Raw genomic sequence first — 23,500 nt, 5'->3', positions numbered from 1 at the left:
CCGGTACTCCGGTATATGCCTGAAACCACCCAAAACTATTCCGATGTCCGAACATAGTCATCCAATATATCGATCTTTATGTCTCGACCATTTCGAGACTCCTCGTCATGTCCGTGATCGTATCCGGGACTCCGAACTACCTTCGGTACATCAAAACACAAAAACTCATAAAACCGATCGTCACCGAACTTTAAGCGTGCGGACCCTATGGGTTTGAGAACTATGTAGACATGACCGAGACATGTCTCCGGTCAATAACCAATAGCGGAACCTGGATGCTCATATTGGCTCCTACATATTCTACGAAGATCTTTATCGGTCAAACCGCATAACAACATACGTTGTTCCATTTGTCATCGGTATGTTACTTGCCCGAGATTCAATTGTCGGTATCTTAATACCTAGTTCAATCTTGTTACCGGCAAGTCTCTTTACTCCTTATGTAATGCATCATCCCGCAACTAACTCATTAGCTACATTGATTGCAAGGCTTATAGTGATGTGCATTACCGAGAGGGCCCAGAGATACCTCTCCGACAATCGGAGTGACAAATCCTAATCTCGAAATACGCCAACTCAACATGTACCTTCGGAGACACCTGTAGAGCTCCTTTATAATCACCCAGTTACGTTGTGACGTTTGGTAGCACACAAAGTGTTCCTCCGGTAAACGGGGGTTGCATAATCTCATAGTCATAGGAACATGTATAAGTCATGAAGAAAGCAATAGCAACATACTAAACGATCAAGTGCTAAGCTAACGGAATGGGTCAAGTCAATCACATCATTCTCCTAATGATGTGATCCCATTAATCAAATGACAACTCATGTCCATGGCTAGGAAACACAACCATCTTTGATCAACGAGCTAGTCAAGTAGAGGCATACTAGTGACACTATGTTTGTCTATGTATCCACACATGTATTATGTTTCTAGTTAATACAATTCTAGCATGAATAATAAACATTTATCATGATATAAGGAAATAAATAATAACCTTATTATTGCCTCTGGGGCATATTTCCTTCAACACCCCCTTTTATGATTCGGCTAGTGGTGAAACCACTCCGTTTGAATGAGCTAACTGAGAATGAGAACATGAGAAGTTACGCACATTCATGCATCCTAGAGGTGAAACACACCACTCCTGCTTTACGTGTGTTTTTGGGAGTTAATATCAAGCGTTAAAAAGTCTGGATGAGCCCTTTCGATGAAACTAGGTAGTCCTCAAGACGGTTCTAAGAGTAGCAGTAGCTACCCCGAGCACCCTTCTTCTTCTTCCTTCCCTTCTATATCTATACCTAATATTAATGGAGAAAGATTTCTTAGTTCTCCTTCAGTCACTCCTTTATATATGTTAATTTATTGTTAACATAAAAATTGTTGGGTGAGATTTATAAGGAAGAACATATTTTTGATCATTCACAGAAACCCCCCACTTTTCTACGAATTAACTCGCACTCCTGATGAGAGTAACGATTTGTTCATTAAACAAATCAGGAAAATCATCAACATGCACGATATAAAATGGTGAAACCAACAAACATGTTAGGTTTAGGGCGCCGCCACCCCGTCCCTTCGGCCGCGATCCATGCATCCATTTTAGACAGTAAAACTGAGCCAAAACCCAGCCCTCTCACGATCTTAACGTTTCTTGCCATCCATTTGTGTGGTTTATGCAATCTCAGCCGTAGAATATGTTGTCTGTTCCTACCTCCACCACAAGTTTTTATTTACTAGGCCCTCTGTCCAAAAAGGGCAGCTACTCCTTGGGAAAAATCTGAGCCGTGTGCTTAACCGGGCCTTTATTCCAGCCTAGTTAGTCTCATCCCTGCAATTGTTAGGCAAGAAAGGTTGCATCGGTGGCAGAGGCAGATCATCCTGAAAAATATGTTTGGCACGCGGGTTTGAGTGGTCGCCTGCCAAACTTATGCATATTTCAAGTCTGCAACTCGAACCCGCATGCCAAACTTATGCGATAAACACTACCACAATAAGTCTGCATTTTACCTCTTGTGAAATTGGTTCTGTTGTTAATGTTTCTTCACAAGGTTGGTCTATGAGATTTGCATCTCATGACTATATCTATTGGCAATTGGTTATCTTGTCAGTACTTCACAATTAGGATGTTTCATTCCGGTACTTCTCTTAGTTGGTGCTCATTGTGTGGTAACTATTCAACTAACCGGATGTGTTTCTCGCCCCTATTCTGAATCTCTCTAATTCTTGGGTGTACGTGGTCATGCATATGTTTTTGATATTATCTGTTAAAATATTCGTTGGAGAACATGACATGCTTAGAAATTTAGTTTAGTTAGATTTTCAATGTTTTAGTTAATTTCTAGATTTTTTACTGTTCATATCCTCATATCTCGTTTTTTATGCTGCAAAAATTGGAAGTTATAGGTATTTGTGGTGCAGCCAACCAAAGCCATGGGTGTTGCCAGCCGGCCACAAGGAGCCAGAGTCTGCCATGGGAAGATTTACCCGTTGGGCCTTTGAATAATATATTCCGGTGGTGACCCTCTCACCCCCGGTGATTGTTCAATTTTTTTTTCAAGATTTACCAACATAGACGATTTCAGAGATAATTCCATTTTCTCACAGCGCAAAACATTGTCTTCTACCTCTCGCTCTCCCTCTCTTTGTCGACGAGCTAGCTAGTTTCTGCAACAACAACCCGGTACATGGCTGCCCTGGACGACGAGGTTCTGCCGCAGTGCTGTCGGGGCCTGGCGCCGGGCGCGGACCAGTACAGGGACCTTTGCTCGTGCATCCTGTCGGAGACGCCGGCCGCCGGCCTCCCGTCCGCATGCAGACTCAGTGTCAGGCTCCTCCTGACCTTGACTCCTCACTATGCGTACATTTCTTTTTCTTTTTTTCAAAAAGGGGGTTATCCCCCAGCCTCTACATTATAACGATGCATACGGCCATATTATTGATAAGCAAAAGGTTCAACAAAAATCTTCAGGTCTCAAAAAGGAAAAAGGCTCATAAAGAGCATGAGCAAAATAACAGGATAGCCACAACCGGCAGGCAAAAATTAAGATAGGAAACTAAACCCACTGCGTACATATATACAATCAATTCTCCATTGTTCGTCCATCCACCAGCTACTCATGTTTTGTGACACTGAACGAACATAATGAATGGACCTCGATAACTCCCGACCGTTCGGTCTAGGAACATCCCAGCCTGAACATCTCGTTCGGTACCCATACCTCGGCGAATCCTATATAGCGCTGGCTCCAGTTAGTACTGTTTTTGCAAACCGGCGCCTGCAGCCGCGTTAACTGGGCTTGGCCCATCTTTTTTTTCTAATTCAGAGAACATCTAAAAAATTACGAGTCCTTCCTCACGAGAGGAGTACTCTAACCACCGGGACCTCCTACTCGGCGCTTCAGGCGCTAGCGAAGCTCCCTGGCGCCCGCGAGCCAACGCTATTGGGCCGGCCCACAACGAGCAGCGCCAGCGAATGATATTACCGCGGAAAGAAAACCCCAAAAAACTGCTGAGATGAGGATTCGAACTCTGTACAGTTGCATTCTTTACACGTGACCAGCCTGCAACTACTGACAATAAGAAGCGTGGAAAAACTTAAGAGCAACCTGTAGCCGCCCTGTAGCGAAGTTCGGGAGTTATTTCAAAAAATGTTCGCGAACATTCAGAAAATTTAAGAATTTGCTTTCAAAAGAAAAAAGTTCATCAAATTGAAAAATTTCATGTATTCAAAAAAGTTCACGAATACAAAAGTAGTTCATCGATTTTCAAAAAAAGTTCATCGATTTGAAAAAAGGTTCATCGAATTTGAAAAAAGTTCATCCAAATTGAAAAAGGTTCATCGATTTGAAAGAGTTCATCCATTTTTTTTATAAAAGTGTATCAAATTTAAAAAAATTTCATTCAATTTCAAAAAAAATCGTGAATTTTCAAATAAATCTAAATTTTTTAAAAAAGTTCATCGGATTTGAAAATAAGTTCATTGATTTTTAAAATAAGTTCATCAAAATGTTAAAAGTTCATTCATTTCAAAAAAAGTTAATCAAGTTTGAAAAAAGTTCATTGAAATTGAAAAAAGTTCATCATTTTAAAGAAAAAGTTCACGAATTAGAAAAAATATCGTCTATTTGTGAACATTTCATGCATTTAAGAAAAAAGGAAAAAACAGGAAACAGAAAAAGAAAATGGACAAACACACAGAGAACATGAAGGGCATTTCCCGTATGTATAAAGAAACAGAAATGAGGTTTGTATTCACGAGTGAGGTCGGTTGCGTAGTGGTTGCTAGAGTTAGCGGTCAAGTGAGGGATCTGTGGTTCGATTTCTAGCTTCGCAGCTATCTTTTTTTGAGTTTCAAAACAGGGGAGGCGAGTGGGGGGAATGGTAGATGGGCCGAGCCCAAGTAGGGACGCTTCAGGCGCCGGTTTGCGGAAACAACTATAACCGGCGCCTGCAACGCCAAATAGGAAATCCCCTAACCACCAGGCCAACAAGCGGCTGGCGCACAGATGCTTCGTTTCTTTGTTTTATTCGTTCTTTAGTTCGGTTGATTCATTTTCATTTTTCTTTCCCATCCTTTTTTTTCCTATTTTCATGCGCGTTTTTTCTAAAATTCTTGAACCTTTTGTCTTAGGTGATGAACACTTTTTACAAATTAGATGAACTATTTATCAAATTCGACAAACTTTCTTTCAAAATGATGAACTCTTTTAAAAAATGATGAACATTTTTTCAATTTCAATGAACTTTTTTCAAATCCAATGTTTTTTTTCAAATTTGATGATTTTTTTTCCAAAATGATGAACTTTTATTCAAATTCAATGAAGTTTTCTCCGAAATCTATGAACTTTTTTTCAAAACAATTAACAACTTTTCAAAATTGATGAACTTTTTTCAAAATCGACGAACTTTTTCCAACACGATGAACTATTTTAAAATCCAATGAACCTTTTTTGAAGATCGATGAACTTTTCCCATTTTTTGTGAGTTTTTTTCTTTTAAATTCGTCAACTTTTTTTAACCTATGCACTTTTTCTTGTGAATGCCTTTTTAAATTTGTGGGTTTTTTAAAAAACATATACCTATTTTTTGAACAGTCAACGGTAAATTGATCAGACCGTTTAATTGGTGAGCATTGTTTCTCAAATTAGTGAATTTGTGTACAATAGTTCCTTAAGTAGGCGCGCTGCTTACAATCACTAGCACGCGATTGGTACAGTGGTAACCAATCTCTTGCAGTACTGATGAGGCGGTAGTTCAATCCCCTCGGGAGGAGAAGCCCTCCAATCCGAACGCCTCCCCAGCAGCCCAGATTTGGAAACAAAAAAGCCCAATAGCAAAAAAAGAAGAAAAAGCCCAGATTTTTTCACGTGATAAAAAAATCCCAGTTTTTTTTTTGTTTTTTTAAGTAAAAAATATGCACCGACTTTCAAACACAGAAAAATTGCCATGCGGTAAAAAAGAATATATTTTAACAAAAACCCTAAAAAAAGAAAAAAGTCATGGCAATTTTCATCATACAAACAAAAATAATTTGCCATAGCAGATTCATAGCAAAAAGGATCATGGTATTTTTAACAAAATTTACATATATTTCCATAATGATTTAGATAAATTTGCCATTTTCATAAAGGTGAATTTTCCATGGAAAAATAAATAGTAAAAACTTGTCATGGCAATAAAAGTTAAATATTGCCATCGGGATTTAAGTAAATTTGCCATGTTAATAAAGATAAATTTGCCATGGAAAAGAAATAATAAAAACTTGCCATGGCAATAAATGTTAAATATTACCAGGTTATTAAAAATGAATTAGCCATGGCAAATAAATAGTAAAACTTGTCATGACAATAAAAGTTAAATATTGCCATGGGGATTTATGTAATTTGCCGTGTTAATAAAGGTAAATTTGCCATGGCAAATAAATATTAAAAACTTGACATGGCAATAAAAGTTAAATATTGCCATGGGGAGTTAGGTAAATTTGCTATATTGAAAACAAAGGCACAATTGCCATCGTTATAAAGTAAAGTTTGATGGAAAAAACAAAAAAAAAACTATGAATTTTCATCCGTTTTGATAATAGTAAACTAAAGTTGCCATAGTCAGTGCTAAACTTTTTTGCAAGGGCAAAAAGCTTAGCAAAATTAGCATGGTAAAACAATGTGGCATGGCAAAAGTAGTAGTGGTGACATTAAACAAACATGAATTTTCTTGTGAACCAAAACAAAATTTGCCATGTCCAAAAAATGTCGTGTTGCCCACACTAAACTACCACCTCACTGCTCCAATATTTGCCAACCCTGTCCATACAAAAAAATGTAATATAAGCAAGAAAGTTGGTGTAAGTATCATGATGTTTTGCGTGCTTGTCTAGCTTCTGGGATAATCTTCAAAGCTATATGCCCTCACTACTTTAAAAACAGAAAAATTCTGCTCTTCCGTGAACTTAAATTTCCATGATACATAGTAAGCAACAAGGGATTCATCATCCACAGCTTGTGCACAAAGTGAACACAAGTAAAATTGCCATGTAAAAAGTGAATTCAGCATTGTTATTTAGACTACTGCGAAATTGTCATGTTCCCATGACACATAAAATCCGAGTGGGTCCATCTTACACAACTTTCACACAAAATGAACATAAAAATTGTCATGTGAAAAATGATCTAAATTTGATTGCATACTTAAATTTGAACTATCTAAATTACCATCTGCCACACTAAAATTGACATGTAGAATCTTACACATTTGCATTATATATATATAAGAATTTAGAACCGTGCATGAACTTCAGTGAGGAGGCTAGCAAAAATCACTGAAACATGTACTGCATACTGCTCACCTCCGGCTCGTGGCTGCAGCCATCCCCGCGCCCCCGCCTACCTCTCTGGCAAATTCATGCGAGGCAGGTCGTCGCTTCCCCCAGGAGCAACACCTCCACCGCGACTCCTCCCACCAGCGAGATCCAGTGGAGGGCGCGACTCCTCTCGCCGGCGTGGTGGCGGTTCTCGTCAACAGCGCATCTGCTTGAGGGGGCTAAGCCCTGCCGGCGACCTACTTGCACCTGATAGTATGAGAGGCCGCGGCACGGAAGCTGGAGCGGCTTCCACCACTGCTCGACGCCATCCATAGCCATCGCCTCCCCTCAACGACTCGCGCGACGCCGGGAGAGCCCAACCCTCGCCCCCACCATTTGCAGCCATCGTGGCCTCCTGTGCTCTTGTTCGCATGACTGACGCGGGCCGCCGTCCAAGCACGAGGCGACTGGGGCCGCCACGGCGGCGAGCTTCTCATCGATGCACGGCCTGGGTGCCTCCTGGTGCTCATGCTTGCGCCGCTGATGCGGGCCGACAGAGCACCTCCACGCGCAGCACGACCGGGGTAGCCGCGACGCGAGGTTCCCAGATCCATGGCTGCCCGGCCTCGCCGCCGGCAACGACGCCATGAGTGGTGGGGAGGAAGAAGGAGAGGGAGAGAGAGTGGTGGGGCGAGGCTCTGCAGAGTGAGGAGGGGTTGGATGGTTAAGGGCGAAAGAGATGTGTGGCTGGCTACGTTCGCGACGACGCACAGTTTCTCTGAATGAAAATAACGATGACGTGGATAGCCTCATTGCACTATGAGGCGTTTGGGATGAGGTCCAAAAATGCGGTATGTTCGGATCCCCTGAGTGGGCTGGCAAATCACTTTACGGCCGACCTAAGGATCGAAGAGCGCAGATCAAAAAACGCACGGACCTTCCTGCTAGCACATTAGTTGCTTCTCTTTTTCTTTGATTTGCTACGAGTTGGCAGTTGGCACAATGATCAAATCTTATTGGAAATTATGAACCATAATCTTGTTGAATACCCGTATCTTTTTTAATGGCCGTATGCATCGATTGATGCAGAGGCCGGGGTCTTAACCTCCTTTTCCAAAAGAAAACTCCTACCTTTTTGTAACATCCCGATTCTCGGAATGTTTAAGAAAAAGTTTTCCAAAAATCAAGGCGAGAAAATTTTTGTTTGTTTTATTTGGCAACGAAGCTTAAATTAGACTTTTATAATTTGGAGGATTTAATTTAATTAAATGATAACCTAAATTAAAACTTTTCAATTTGTTCTCTGCTTTGAGTTGGGTTTGAAGTTTCTTGCCTTTTGGGTATTAAATGATGAGCGTCTGCATTTTATGGATTTGTTTTCAGACATTGGATGTTTGTTTGAGCTTTTATTTCCTTTCTAGATTGTCCTAATTGGAAAATCAATTTCAATTTCCCAATTCTATGAAACTCTGCACAGAACCCTCTAGGCCCTTATCTGTTTTTTTTTTCTACCTCCCAACCGTGTTGTGGCAAGAGCACTTCCTATTTAACGCTGCAGGCGCCAGTTTGTATGCATTTTGCAAACTGTCGCCTGCAGACCTCCATGCTGGGCCGGCCCAACTCTGTGTCCCTTCGTCTTTCTAAAAAGGCTCCAAAGATTCGATCCGCTGACCTCCTGTTTGCTAAAACAATACGCTAACCACTAGGCCACACAGGCAGCTTTGGATGTTTCCATCCTTTCCTTTATTTACTTTGTCCCGCTTTTCTTTTTTTTCTCTTTTTCGTTTTTGTGTTTTTTTCTTCCTTATTTGATGAATTTTCTTCAAATTCCTGAAGTTATTTCATTTTTTGATGAACTTTTTTCTTCCAATTGATGAACTATTTTTAAAAATCGTGAACTTTTTTTCTAATTCGATGAACTATTTTTCGAACTCAATGAACGTTTTATGAATTTGAATGAACTATTTCCAAATTGGATGAACTTTTTTCAAATCCGATGAACTTGTTTCCAATTCAATGAAATTTTTTCAAATTCAATGAACTTTTCTTCGTAATCAATGAACTTTTTTTAACTCATAAACCATTTTTGAATCTGATAATTTTTTTGAAATATATTGAACTTTTTTTATAAGATGAACTTCTTTTGAGTTCGTGAACTTTTTTTGAACACATGATTTTTTTTTTATTTGGTGAACTTTTTTTGCATGTTCATGAACTTCAGTTGAAATATATGAACATGTTTTGCAATAATTGAAACATCTAAACGTTATGTAATATAAATAGCGCGTCTAACTTGCTGTTCTTAAAACTTCCGCACTGTAAGTAGTCACTTGTAGTTTGTTGGTCAAGCGGTCAGCTGTTCTGAATATAAGTGCTGTGTCGTGAGTTTGAATCTCTTTTACCGCAAGTTTTTGCGGGTTTTTTTCGCAGTGCGCGGTCCTGGGCCGGCCCACCCAGACGTCGCTGCGAGCGCCCGTTAGGTTGCGCGGCGCCTGTAGCGCCCAATAGGAGCTCCCTGTGGCAAGTCCATCATTTTAATTTTTTCCTCTGTCTTCCCATTTTACCACTTGGGCCTGGCCAAACTGTCCCAACACCCAGCCGAACGAGCGTCTCATCTCCTCCTTCCTCTGTACGCTCAACCAACAGAAAAGAAAGGCCAACAGCCACGTACACATACAAAACAAAAACAGCCCTCCCTTAATTACCATTGATCCCATCGAATTCCTATTGCACACCTTCTAAACATCACTCATGTTATCTCCTAGACATCATAGTTCCTCCTATTTTTGTTGTTGGGCGCGTCGATGCTATCCGTCGCACGGACCGTAGTTCATTGGCTTATTTTCACCGTTTTTGTTCACTGTTTGGTCATGATCCCAATAGATGAAATGTTTTAAGTGGTTAGAGGAACCCGTTTGTTGTTTTAGATTTTGCGCATATATCCTATTATACGTTCGTTTAGTCAAATGGGAATTACACTACGTGTATGTTTCTTTCACTTTTTAATTTTCACTTGTGTGAAATATACCTAGGAGTCGCTCCTAAATATTTCTTAATCGTAGGAGTTTCATTTGATTTACTACATTACTTGTTTAGTCAATTGAGATTTAATATAGATTTTATCTAGCCGCTCTTGTTGAGTAAAACAATAGTTTTAAAATAGTGTTGCATGGTTATGTGTAGGATTCATCGGTGAACTTTTGTGTTAATATATTGTTATTTTCATATGTTCTTGATATGCCTAGGAGTGCAGGGTATTCGCCTTGTAATTTTGGTGTGTCATGTCACTTGCTTGATTTATTTACCAATTATAGTTATTTGTTAATTGTTGAACAAATTGTTTCACGAGATATTTTTCTTTCGTGCGGTATATAGTTATGATATGATTATGTACATGTTTTTGCAAATTTTTACCATATGCAGGTCTATGTAGAATGACTCTAACCTTTGCTTGATTATGCAATACCTAATGTTTTGATTATTTTCATTTTTTTAGAATGAATATATCTTAGATATTGATTATATATTCATTTTCATCCATGCCGCATGTTTGTTTTGTTTGCAATTATGCCATGTCTACAAAATATGTTTATATATTTTTAGTACGTGTTGTTGCATAGTATTCTTTATGCTAGATGTCAAATGAAATGTCTTATTGTTTGGATATGAGTACATTGTAGTTCATAGCATAGAATATTATTGGCTAGTTGTTCCTTTTATTTTATAAATGTGTGTTATACAAGATTGCATGGATAGATGCTTCATGAAATCATTTAGTTTTGTATTACTATATATAATTTATTCTTGTGAAATAGAATTTAGTTTATTTCATCTTGGTAACTATCATGTGTTCATTTACATTTTTTTATTACCATGCCATGTTAGGACTTGCTCAATATCCAACGCATGTTTTGATTGTATGTGTTATATGAGTGCTACTTTATATTGTATGACCAATCATATGCTTAATATTTGATTGGTAGAGGTACATGTTAGTAGTTTATGATCTCATATTTTAATTAAGTAGGATTCCTTCTTGCTTCAATATAGTGCCATGATGTTGTGATTGTACAACTAGACTACATAGTGTGTGTGTGTGTGTACCAATTCATGTATTAGAAGATCATGAGTAGTGATGCATCTTATGTACTTGTAATTGTAGGTTGTACCAGTTAGAAATACATGTCATCTTTTTATTCATGCTTCTATAATGCATGTTGATTTGGTTGATGTGATGATCTAGTTGTTTACTTTCCCATATGCTTAGTATGCTTTCATGTGCTTATTTATCATAACTAGCATGGTATAGTGTTGTATGCTAACATTGTGTTTGATCTTTAGGTTAGTTATTATCAACTAGGTAATCTCATAGTTAGGAGTTGTATTCTATTAGTAGCATACTGTGACATCTCGTGTGATGATCATCCATGCTTCACATCATGTCTGGTTTATTTTACTATTCCGTTTGTGATATGCTTAAGCCTATGCATCAAGTCATGCTAGTGATTTTTCTTGTCTTATTATGTTCCATATGCTATAGTTGAGTACTTAGACCCTTGTATTTCTTTGTAGATGTTTATTTTAGTCTAATGTTAGTATTATGAATGTTTGAATACTTGTTGCTATGACTTATCATATGCTTTGGATGAGTCATATGTCATGTTAGTAGAGTTGTACTTTGATCACACTAAGTGTGTGTATCATGCCTTGTTATTGTAAGCATTTGGTGATAATAGTATTGCCAGTGCTCATTGGTATTAGTTGTTTTATTATTATTAAGAGCATGTCCTAATTTAGTATCTTCTCTTGATAACTTTTATGTGTGATGCTTGTGTTATTACTTAAGACATCGGTATGATCCTATACTCACATGCCTTGTGTGAGATGTGTGTTACTATATTAAGTTGTTTAATTAGTTTCTACCATAGTATTGGTTTGTCTTTTATTATAGAAATGCTTACTAATAGTTGTTATGATTGATGTTTAGTCTTTACTTGTTGTTAACCATTATAATCATTTGGATTCATCCAAATAATTACTTGTGGTTAATATTAATCTTAACCATATCATGTTTCTGATAGTTGTTCATCCATCTGTTCCATGTGTTGTATAGTTTCTTGTTAATTGTTGGATAAATGAATTTGTTTGATTTAATGGAGTGGATCCTATTTTGTTTTAATAATGTTTTAGGTCTAGACCTAGATCAATTCAATTCATTTTATGTAATGATATTTGATTGCTTAATTAGAATGGCTTATAATGTTGGTTTGGTTGTCATGTAGAATACTTGCTTGCTAATAACCATTGTAAATATTTAGATTTTATCTAAATATTTATTATGGTTAATTTTTACCTTTATCATGCCATGATTATGATTGTGTAGTGTGCAAAGGACTGTTCCCTTTCATGTGTGTTGATGCCATTATTTTTTATATAGTTAGGTGAGATGTGTAGTGGGTACTACTAGCGGTAAGTACAATAGTTCGTATTAGAACGTTAGTACTGTTGGCAAGCCTTGATTATCCATCATCAACCTAAATCATGTCAATTCATCGAGTCCTCTACTTACCTTCCAATCATTCTATCTCCTTTTGGAATCTCCATCTGATCAATATCTATCCACCCTTAATTTATTTTGGATGTTATTTGGATTTACTTTTGTTATGGTATTTATTTGTTTTCCATTTGCTATCGTTACGACGAGTAGGGAGAGTGACGACGATGTCAGACATGAACAGAACCAGGTTATCAAAGGACTCAACAACGAAGGCATGCCTCCTTCTTTGATCATACTTATCCTATGTTTTATAAAATTGCATTGAGTTTTATTGTTACTATGTGCATGCTACTTTAATTCTCGTAGCTAGCGTGTCAATTGACACATTACCTTGATCCTCTTGTCGCTTATTTACTTGACACCTGAGTAGAATTATAGTATTCTGGTAGAGTAGAAATGCTTAGCCATGCTTATCACCCTATAGGTGCATTGTTGAATGATCTCTGAATCATTGACAGTTGAAACTTATCGCTGAGCTAGGCCAGTTGGCCCTTGTTGACCTTCTCTATCCTCTTCTACTCTGGGTGAAACTTACCATCTGAATACTGGTGCGGGCGACAGCTGAATCAAGGATTGAAGGAGCGATTGGCTGCCCTTCACGAGTTGAAGGGGGTAATCAGTCGTCCGTGCCGCATGAGGCCTAATAAGTCTTGGATTTGAAGATTGTGATAACAGTACAGCCACATGCTATATGGGCACTGGCTTGGTTAGTTAGTTAGTTCATTCTTATTGTCGTCATCGCCATACCGCAGATGGGATAGCTGCCTTGCGAGGAGTATCCTCGGCACAAAGGGGGGCCCGGACTGTGAACTGCGGTTACTTCCGTGTTGAATCCTAGTGGGCTTGGCACAGTAAGTTTGGTCTAATGAAAGACCTCATCACAATCTCCCTGCCGGTATACCAAATGGTGTACTACGCCAGCGGCCACTGGTGGCAACAAGTCGGGATTGTGTCGTGTGGGTAAAGTGTATAACCTCTGCAGAGTGTGAAACTATTCGAATAGCCGTGTCCACGGTCATGGACAACACATGAATCTTTCTTGACGTAGTATAGGACCTGTCTTGCTTATTCCCTCTTTGCCCCTATTCTTGAAACCTATGAAGGACGTGAGTTGATTGAGGATCCTCACTTGATGAAAGTTATTCTGGAGATAAAACATGTTTTCATCTAAACTTCTTTTATCCAACTACTTTATTTGTCAACCAAAATTAGCTTTATGAAAATGAGCCATACAACCTTCCTTTGAAGCCACATGTAGATATTAGGTCCTTCGCCGTGGGAGGCATGTTGAGTATGTAATGTACTCATGGCAATAATTTTGTTGACAACAGAGTTCCATGAAGAGGAAGGTGATGACTATGAAAACTATGGCGATCCGTAGGAGTGAGGTCATGTGGACTACATCGACTGCCTGTGGCTGAGATGGAGTCGCTGCGCATTGTATTTTTCGCTGCTTTCTGGTTGTAATGAATGTCATCAGACATTTCTCTATGTATGCCTTGTGGCAAGATATATTTAAACTTGTAATACATTTTATGCATTGTGCAATGATATCATTTCGCTGTGTTGTCAACAATGATCCTGGGGTAAATATACACAGGAGGGTCTAGAAGTTAATTCCGGGTTCTCACACTTTTTTGTAATGGAAGATCATTGCAAGCTTTATCTACTAAGGTAACATGCGAATTTCAACTTGTTATGGCCTGGCGCAATCTTTTTTCATATGAGTCTCCCGGTTTTATTGTGAGTGTGAACACATAAATGCAGCTAGAAAAAATACTATTACAACACTCCGAAACAAGACAAATTTGCTAGGACTGAAAAATATAATGAATCTCAATGCAATGCAGGCGTTGAGTCCCACCCACGGTAGAATTTATTTTCACCGTTATCCAGGAATTGTTTTCATATACGCTAACCTTATTCATTGCATGCAAACAGTGAGAGGTGTTATGTATTTATTTTAAGTAAACACTATTAGTTGTACATATGACACACACAAAAGAATATATTACTTGGCGCATATACGCGAAGGAGTTGAGGTAGGGCCCTGATTTAGTTGCATGTGGCTTAGTCGTCCTTGGTCAATGTTAAAGGTCTTGAAGCCGCATTCATCATGGCCGCGAGGGTTTCGTCAAAGTCATCCAGAAGTTGATGATAGTCTGGAAACATGTCCTCATCTACTGATAGAATTATCTTGATAGTGCTTCTGTAACTTTGGTAGTGAATAATCAGAGCCTACAAAAGCAATCCTAGAAATTAATTGCCAGCCATGGTAAGAAAAAAATGAAATACCTTTGGGTTGTTACAAAATTGCTGTACAAAATCGAGGAAAGAAAAATTGAGCTAAAGAAACTCTCAAATCATTATTCTACATGAAATACCTCTTCGACTAATTTTCGGGTCTCCATCCTTATTTACTTCGGTATACACCCATATTCACCATAATTCAGTGTATATTGGAATCGGTCCTTAGATTTTAAATGCCCTTGATATATGGTAATTAATTCCTTTTGAAATTATATTCGATAGTCACCGGGTGGCTTGACTAGCATATTTGGCAACTCTGACAGTTGACCGATTGATTGCATGCCAGCATGTACAAAGTGACATGATTGGAACATTTGGCCAAAGGATTGCAATATACACATTCCACCGGTGAATCCATCTTTATCCTCTGAAAATGTTCTGCTAGACCCCTGCTTGGCTGCGCTTGGGGGGACTGAGAGGGGACAAAACCCTAGCCGTCGCACTCCCTCCCATGCTCTTCTCCCCTCATTGCGTCTAAAGGAGGGCCCCAACGAATCCCCCACAACCGCTAAGGGTGGTAGCGGTGAGGTTTCAAATGCTCCGACTTCAAACGGAGGGCTCAAAGGTCGAGGCAGTGTCGGCTTTTCGGCGAACAATGCGCATGGGTGTTGCTCCTCCTTGGTTGTGTAGGTTGGCGGCAGGTATTGGCCGTTGGTCGCAGGGGTTTGCCAAGTCTTCTTGGGATTGTGTCGAATCTGAAGGTCGGCTCCCTCTCCATCCCAATGAATCGGACCATTGGTGTCCATTGGGCGCCTAATTTGTTGAAGGTGGGGCTACAAGAGATGAGGAATCGAGCTAGCTAGGAGAAATCTTTGGGTGGATGCTCCGGCCATGACGTTACTGGTGATGTCTTCCTCCTCAGAGGGGTCCTTGACGTTCATTTCCCACTCCCTCCCATTCTCATTCCAGGGTGAAAAACCTTGTCTGTTCTGGATTGGGGTTGCGGCGTAGCTTGTGTCATTACCTTCTTGAAGGTGTTGCTTTGGGTGAGTTGAGGGTGTGCTATGGCATTCCGTTGTGCTTGTTGGGAGTTTAGAGACATCATATATAGAGAAAAGATAAAACAAACAGAGCCCCGTGTCACTCCCCAGGGCGACGTCTGATTCAAACCCTAGCCCCGCCACCAAATCTCCCCATGCCGTCGACTCCCTCACCGGCACTGCCGTCGGCATCAGCCATGGTGGTGGCAGGCCCAACAATGGAAGTGCCTGGGGGCTAGAAGGTTGCGGCGGTGGGCCGCTGGTGCTGCTGGGGCGGTGTTCATGGCGCTCGTCCGCACGCGGTGGTGCTCCCTGGTCGAGTTCACTAGTAGGAAAAGCGCTATAGGCAGATTCTTAGTAGTAGCACGGGGTTGACAACACACGCTGCAGTTAAGTATCAGTAGCGCCGATGCTGAACAGGCGCTACATGTAGAACTTAATTAACAGTAGCGCTGAGGCCACGAAACGCGTTGCTGCTAAGTAGGCTCCGCGGTGCCCCCATGGGCTGGCCACAATAGCAGTGTGGGTCGCCGAACCGCGCTACTGCTAAGCCCTTTAGCAGTAGCATGGTCCGGCGACCCACACTGCTACTGTGGCCAGCACGGGTCCTGCTCCCCGGCCCACTTAGCAGCACAGTGGGTCATTTTCATTGATAGCTTATTTCCATTCTTCTAAAAATATACGGAAAGTAGTAGAGAAAACCTACTACAGTTATGGGTCTGAACTAACTTGCGAGGAGATAAATCATTTTGTTTCATGGATTAATGATGTCGAGAATTTTAAGACGAGTCATTACATCCCTCCATGTTATGGTCAATACGTTCCACTAGTTCACGTGTTGAACTACATTAACATCCATCGAGATATCATGGTAAGATTCTTTCTATTATGTCACCAGTGCATTTTTTGCATATATTCTTCTTAAGCTAAACTACATTTTGCTAAGTATGTTATAATGATGTTCTTCAACAGAAACTCCTGGCGGATTGTGTACCACGTCTTAAAGAAATTAAAGGCGACATGAATATTATAAGCTTACGGCCAAGTTGGCCCATGCTTCACCTCAGTGCATACATGATTCATCAAAGTGATGGCGTCCTCACAATCAAAGGTTGGAGAAAAGTTATGAATGATCGCGGAGAACTACTTGGGGGCAACATTAAGCGCATCCCGCAAATAGGAGACATGTTCATCTGTATTCTCCATAATGGAGAATCCGGGGTTTACCTGTTTTATGCTATTTTACCTTCGAAAGAGTAGCATGTCTCAGGTAGTTATGTGCTACATTGTGCCAGAATGATGAGCTAGTTCCTATATGACTATGATGATGAATTGTTTTCATGATGATGATGATGAGTTATGTGCTACATTGTGCTAGAATGATCAGCTAGTTCCTATATGACTATGATGCTGAGTTGTTATGATGATGATGATGATGATGATGAGTTATGTGCTACATTGTGTTAGAATGATTAGCTAGTTCCTATATGACTATGATGATACGTTGTTATTATGATGATGAGTTATTATGATCATGATGAGCTATTATATCATTGGGTGGAAGAAACACGGTATGATTCGTGTTTCTTCCAGCGAATGATATAATAGCTCATCATGATTAGTGTCCAAGTATGGTCATAACATAATGACTATTGTATAAAACCTGTACAAATATAAAGAAAATATCTAGCACAATTTTTTTCAAAAAATTAATTGCAGTAGCACGCTTTAAATTAAGGCGCTGCAGCTATTAGCAGTAGCGCGATTTTGTAAAACCGCTACTGCTACCAACTGATAACAGTAGCACGATCATACACATGCTACTTCTAAAAGTTAACTGTAGCGCTGTAGCAGTAGCGCAGCTGCCCGCGCTACTGCTAGGCTTTTCCCAAGTAGTGGTTGGTGGTGGTACTCTCCCTTTCCATGGTGTGCAGCGCTGGTCATGGGGCGTCTGAGTGGCATGAGGAGGTGCGCGGCAGAGGTGGCGGTGCGCATGTGGATTGGATCTTGCACGTTTGTTGTACACGACGTGCGGCCACGACACAATGGTGGTGGCGCTTTGCTTTCGGGCAACGGTAGCTAGGTTGGTGCAGCCGCGTCGACAAGCTGTGTGGGATCCGGCCCGATAGTTTTGTCTGGCGTGACTGGGCAGGGTGGCAGCCCCTGCTCTCGTCTAGGTGTTGCATGTCCCGGCTCTAGCCGGGTGCTTCGTCTCCGGCGGTCGTCCGGCTGGAGGTGCTGCAGTGGCGGTTGCCTGCTGGGCCTCCAGATCTTGTTGTCGTGGTTGGCGAGGGGTGGAAGCCCTTCCATGCCAACTCTTGTGGCCGCCCTCGGTGTTGCAAATCTGTTCGAGGGGTTGGATTCTCACTAGTAGAAAAATGGCCTAATGTTCAGCTCATTAGTACCGGTTTGTAAATGAACCGACACTAATGTGACCATTAGTGCCGGTTCCAACGGCTAGGCGGGCGGTGCTCATTAGTCCCGGTTGGTGTGTCAGTGGCCTGGCCGTGGAGTTCGCAGGCAACACAGCGACCGCGACGTGCTTGGTGGAGGGTGGCTTGTCTCTTCTCAGCAAGGCATGGTGGCAGTCCCTGCATGGCGATGGCGCGGTTGCTGTGCGGTGGTGCGCGGGTCAGTGGAGATGCTGGCTGGCATCAGTCGAACGCGTGGGAGTGCTAGTGCTACTGATCTGGTCGAAAGCTCCGCCGGTGCTTGCCGGCCAGTGGCGGCAGCGCACGTGGGCGTCGCTTTCTTCCATTGAGGCACCGTCATGGTGATTTCTGCATCCTCATCTCTCGGGTCAAGATTCCGGCAAAAGTCAAGATCTTGGTTGGATCAGGTGGCGGCAGCATCTCCAACGTTGTATTCCCTCGGGGCACCGTCTTGGTGATCTTTGTTCCATTTGTGCTTCCTGCAGGCTAGACGTGCACGGCATCGTAGTCACCAAGTGCCTGGCCGGCGGTGAGGTTGGTGTGGCGTTGCAATGCGCGTGGCAACGACAATGGTGGTGAGCAGAGTCGAGTCACGGCTTGTCCTTCTGGTGTCGAAGGTCCGGTGCACCAATGGGCGTGCCCATGCTGGTTTTTGGCTGTGACACGAGAAGTCGAAGCTGCGGGCGGCGGGGCCACTGCGGTAACAATGACTCCATGAGGGCGGTTTTCACCGGGCGGTGCTCTCTGGATGTTCACTGGACTAGGTCAGTGCAAGGCTTGCAATTTTCTCCCGTGATGCTCGTCAGCAAAATCAGAGATGCCATGTCCTCGATGCGGCGGTCGATTGTTTGGCGTTGTTGTGGCTAGGTCGTTCGCGTATACCCTATGTGTGGTTTGTATCAAGGTTTTCACCTGGTTTTCCTTTGATTAACCAAGAAACTCTCTTCTTCTTAATCAATGAAAATTGCAAATCTTTTGCCTTGTTTCAAAAAAATAATAGATCATAGATAGAGGTCGAGCCTTGGTGCCACATTTTGTTGGGTTATTGTCATTTTGCAGTTCTTTGTGGTTGTTCGATGCATGCTTTGTGTGTAGGTGCTTAATTGCTCGCCTGTCATCATCATGGATGGGAGCAAATTTAGTTCCTCTTCCCCATTTGCAGCAACACATCATGGGTGGCATGGTAACGATGTTGATTCATGCGAGCTCTTCTCTGTTGCTTAGCATTAGAGCTTTTAGCTCCTCTATGTGTGTGTTTCTTCATCAACCATGCCCTATAGCAGCTTCATCTATTCATGAGTGGATCAGTGAGCCCCGACATGGCTCTTCGCATGGAGATTCTAGTGCAGTGGGGTGGTCGGGCTGAGCATCTCCCCTGGTGCCTCAGAATCACCTATCCATGCTCTAGGGTGAGCTGCTTTATCTTTGGATGGTACAACTCCCTTCGATCCAAGGGGAAGGGTCCCCTTTGGAATTGGAGAGGGTGAGTATAAGGATGATGACCACCTTCCAATGGAGATGAGTGTGTGTTCTGTCATTTCCAGGTTGTGTCATGCTCTTGTGCTCGGTTCGCATTGGAGGGCTTCGTCGACATCAAGCCTGTCATCTTTTTTACAAGAAGCTAGTGGTTTGTTACTTATTTGATGTTTGTCAGCTGTTATGGTGCTTGTAAGCTGTTTTGGTAGCAATTTTGTATTTGCTTTTTTTGGTTCTGTTACCTATTCTTGTATTTATTTATTGGTGGATGTAATTCCTCACAGGTTGATCACTCCATTAGTTCAATATCAGGCTTGTCTAGTTTTCGAAAAGGATCAGGCTTGTCTAGTGGCTATGTTCTAAAGAAAAACTCCCTGTCACTCTCTCTGCCACCCACTAGTAGAAAACAGGGCTTTGGTTCTGGCCAGATCAGAGCGATAGCTCCGGTCGTGTTACGAACTGGGACTAATGTGAGCATCAGTCCTGGTTCGATCGGCTAGGATGCCAACCGGGCCTCGGCAGACATCAGTCCCGGTTCGACTTGGACCTTTAGTCCCGGTTCCAGACACCAACCGAGACTAAAGGGCCTCACTCCTAGCGCAACCCCGGGACTAAAGGTCAGCCTTAGTCCTGGTTCTAGACACTAACTGGGACTAAAAAGATGCTTATATATATCCTCTCCCCTGCCCACCCACTGCTCTGTTTTTTGGCCGTAGAAGGTGGGAGGTGTGTGTGCTACCCTGTTCTCAATTCCTATGCACATGAGGTGTTCAATGAAATGCCCAAGCCATACTTGAGCTTTCTCCTCTATTCTTCCTCCAAGCTCGACCATCAAGCTCCATTTTCCCCAAGATTTGTCTAGATTTGACGGTGCACCAAGTATCCAAGTGTTCTAAAAGGTTAGCAACTTCATCCGTTCATCTCTCACTGCTAGTTTAGCGCATTTCATATGCTCTAGAAGTAGAGTTGTTTGTGTGTTTTAGTGGAGGAGTGTATGTGGGAATTTATTTGATTTAGATGCACAATTTGAGCACAAATTAACTTCTTAGTTTGCGCATGTGTAGGGTGCCGTCCCGTCCCCGTCGTCGATAGGCCGCGCCAATCTCATCGCCGGGACCACCGTGGTGAGCCTCTTGTTCTTATCTTTTTTAAAAGAAAAAAAATCTTGTATGATTTAGATAGCTAATTGTATCATTTTCTTACTTGTATTATTGATTGTTATTATATAGTACCATGGTTTTGGTATCCGCTCCATCAGCTCTCATCTGGTCTATGATTTGTATGTGGTATATTATCATTCATAACTATTTGATTCATTTAGTGTGTATGACAATTATATATGCCGACCAACTTGACATAGATGTCTTTATCTAGGAGGTATGTGAACCGGAAATTCCAACCGACCCTCTTGTCGAGAGGTTAAATTTAGTTGAAAAGAAAACAATTATTTGAAAGAAAAATTTAGAAGAATGAAGAAGAGAAGATGAAATTGGAGTTGCATGTAGCCGATGTCATCTATCTACAGAAGATCTAGATAGATGCAATATGCTTGAAGATTAGAAAGATTAGAAAATATGCCATCGATAAAGAGGCTTGGTATCATTATGCTGTTGGATTAATTGCTACCTTAGTTGTAACTTTGATCATATTTATTGTTGCATTCAAATGTTTTACATAGTTGTATGTTGTTTTATGAGAACTATGTATAAAGTTTATGTATTTATTTTTGCAGTAATAACATTTGATCACTACTGTACTTTGGTTTTAATATGATGATGAACTTGTATTAATTTAGTCATTTCTCTATTCACGATGTTATGTAATGGTTTTTGATATACTTAATTACATGCAGATGAACCGACAATGGATGTACGGTGAAGTGCTTGATTATTTTTGATTGAACTCTATTCTCATAAAGTGCTCGAGGCAGGGATCTGGGAATAACTTATGTGGATACTATGTTTGCGAGTTCATTCGCCAGATGACCTCTGAGACGGGCAGATTTTTTGAAAAACTTGATGTACGTAAACAATAATCACAAATATATATTGATCCCTTTCTTTAAATTAGATCGAACGGAAGCGGGACGAACTCCTACCAAAGGCTCACATACGAGCAATTCAAGAGGATTTGGTAGGATTCTTCCTTGAAGAGATCATAGCTGAAACCGGAGAATACCATCTAGAATGGGTAGTGAATGTTGGTAATTAGATATTAGGGATCATAAGAGATGTTACATTCTATATATGCATGTACGTGTACTATACGTAGTAGCGTCGAATAGATATACGAAAACTTGTTGTTTGACCAAGCACGGAGAAAGAGAGGTCATTTGTCTCTATATTCATGATGATTTGTGTAATGGTTCCTTCATTGCTATATGTAGTAGCTAGCGTTGAGTTGAATGGAAAAAATAAAATAAAAATGGATACTCCAAATGTAAAAGAATTGAATGGTAATCACAAAAAGAAAAGAGGGAAATACAATATGAAACCCTAAACCCTCCAAAACACTAAACCCCTCATTAAAAAAAACAAAAACTCTTGCGCTTGGCAGGATGCTCACGCGTGGCTGCCTTTTAGTCCTGGTCGGTGTTATCAACCGGGACTAAAGGTCCTCCTGTCTGGGCGCCCCATAGCGGCCACGTGGAGCTCCTTTAGTCCCGGTTCGTAACGCAACATGGAACAAAAGTGGGGGCCTTTAGTCCCGATTGCTTAGTCCCAGTTGTAGAACCGGGACTAATGCCCTGTTTTCTACTAGTGTACCACAAGAACTCCTCTATCTCTCACCCCGCTCCATATTTTCCAAACTGCCTTCCTGTTTGGCCCAATGGCCTCAGATGCTACCATGACCCCCCCCCCCCACGCCGAGGACGTAATGGATGGGGTTCACACCGTCGATATGAAGAGAATGGAGTGAGCGGCAGTAGTGGCGAGGGGAGTGAAGAGGAAAAGTTTCCAAATGAGAAGTGCAGTGAGTGGGTGCTATGTGCCACACGGGCGGTACACGGTGGGCAATAATTAGGCCATGGGAGGTGGGCCGTACCAAGGGCTGACCCGAGCAAACCTCTTGCAGTTTTCTAAGAGCGAACTTCGATGAAATGCCGACTATGCTACCTGCGCACAATGTCCATTGTTTTTCCCATTTTGCACAGAACTGAGCACTATCTTAGTGGTAGGGACATTGTCTTGTGTTCCAGGGCTGCCGGCTTCAATACCCGCAGGGAGCTAATATTTCGACCGTGTATCTCGCTCCTATAAAAATATGCTGACGGTAGCTTGCCTCTCTTGTCTCATGTTTTTAGCCGCTTTGAAATTTTCCTCTTTAATGCCATATCTTGGTATCTAATCTTGGAATGATTTTACTCAGTACAATCACTTACTCAGTGTTGTCCTTAGCCTCATTGGTATCAGCTGATTTTTTTGTACTGATTTTGGGTTATGTCTTTGTTTCTACCATTGCGGTCTGTGGGTTTCCTCTTCAATGTCATATTTTGGTATCTACTCTTGATGATTTTAATCAGTACAATCACTCACTGAGTGTTCTCCCTAGAATCATTGGTCTCAGCAGATTTTTTTGTAGAGATTTTTGGTTATGTCTTGTTTATACCGTTTTGGTTAGTGGACAACCTTCCACATCTTGTTTTTAATCAAAGATAAATATTGTTGAGCTGTTTGAACCACCCTGGTTTTTGTTTTTGCTCCTTTTGCACCAAGATGATTTTTGTTTTTGCTCCTTTTGCACCAAGTTGATTTTTGTGTTCTTTTGTTCGATGCCCCCTTACCTCTGATAGTGGAACCCGGTTCAACATGGATTGAATGAAACAAATCAAAGATAAATAATTTCTACTTTTAAGGAAACTTGCTATTCGGCAAAAGCTTCTGAATCTAACCTTTCGCGCATGTTATATAGGGAACGGTCTTTTTTGTGTCTGTGTCTGTGTCC

At 41.2% G+C, this 23,500-nt stretch overlaps 1 protein-coding gene and 1 long non-coding RNA gene across 2 annotated transcripts in view; both read right to left on the bottom strand.

The window, feature by feature from the left end:
* Positions 1–6,053: 6,053 nt before the first annotated feature.
* Positions 6,054–7,539, bottom strand: LOC119366803. The gene is made up of 2 exons (XR_005176113.1): positions 6,846–7,539; positions 6,054–6,303 (listed from the first exon to the last, which is right to left on the bottom strand). It is a non-coding gene; the product is annotated as an uncharacterized LOC119366803 (long non-coding RNA).
* A 6,888-nt stretch (positions 7,540–14,427) lies between these two features.
* Positions 14,428–23,500, bottom strand: part of LOC119366802 (O-acyltransferase WSD1-like) — an 11,955-nt gene continuing 2,882 nt past the window's right edge. The window contains exon 7 of the mRNA XM_037632517.1: positions 14,428–14,595. Within this exon, the coding sequence (XP_037488414.1) occupies positions 14,428–14,595 (168 nt within the window). The remainder of the gene's footprint in view (positions 14,596–23,500) is intronic.

The sequence above is a fragment of the Triticum dicoccoides genome, chromosome 2B (assembly GCF_002162155.2).
Source record: "Triticum dicoccoides isolate Atlit2015 ecotype Zavitan chromosome 2B, WEW_v2.0, whole genome shotgun sequence".
NCBI classification, from domain to species: domain Eukaryota; kingdom Viridiplantae; phylum Streptophyta; class Magnoliopsida; order Poales; family Poaceae; genus Triticum; species Triticum dicoccoides.
Note: the sequence above shows the minus strand (reverse complement) of the source record. Positions and strands in the feature narration are given on the sequence as shown.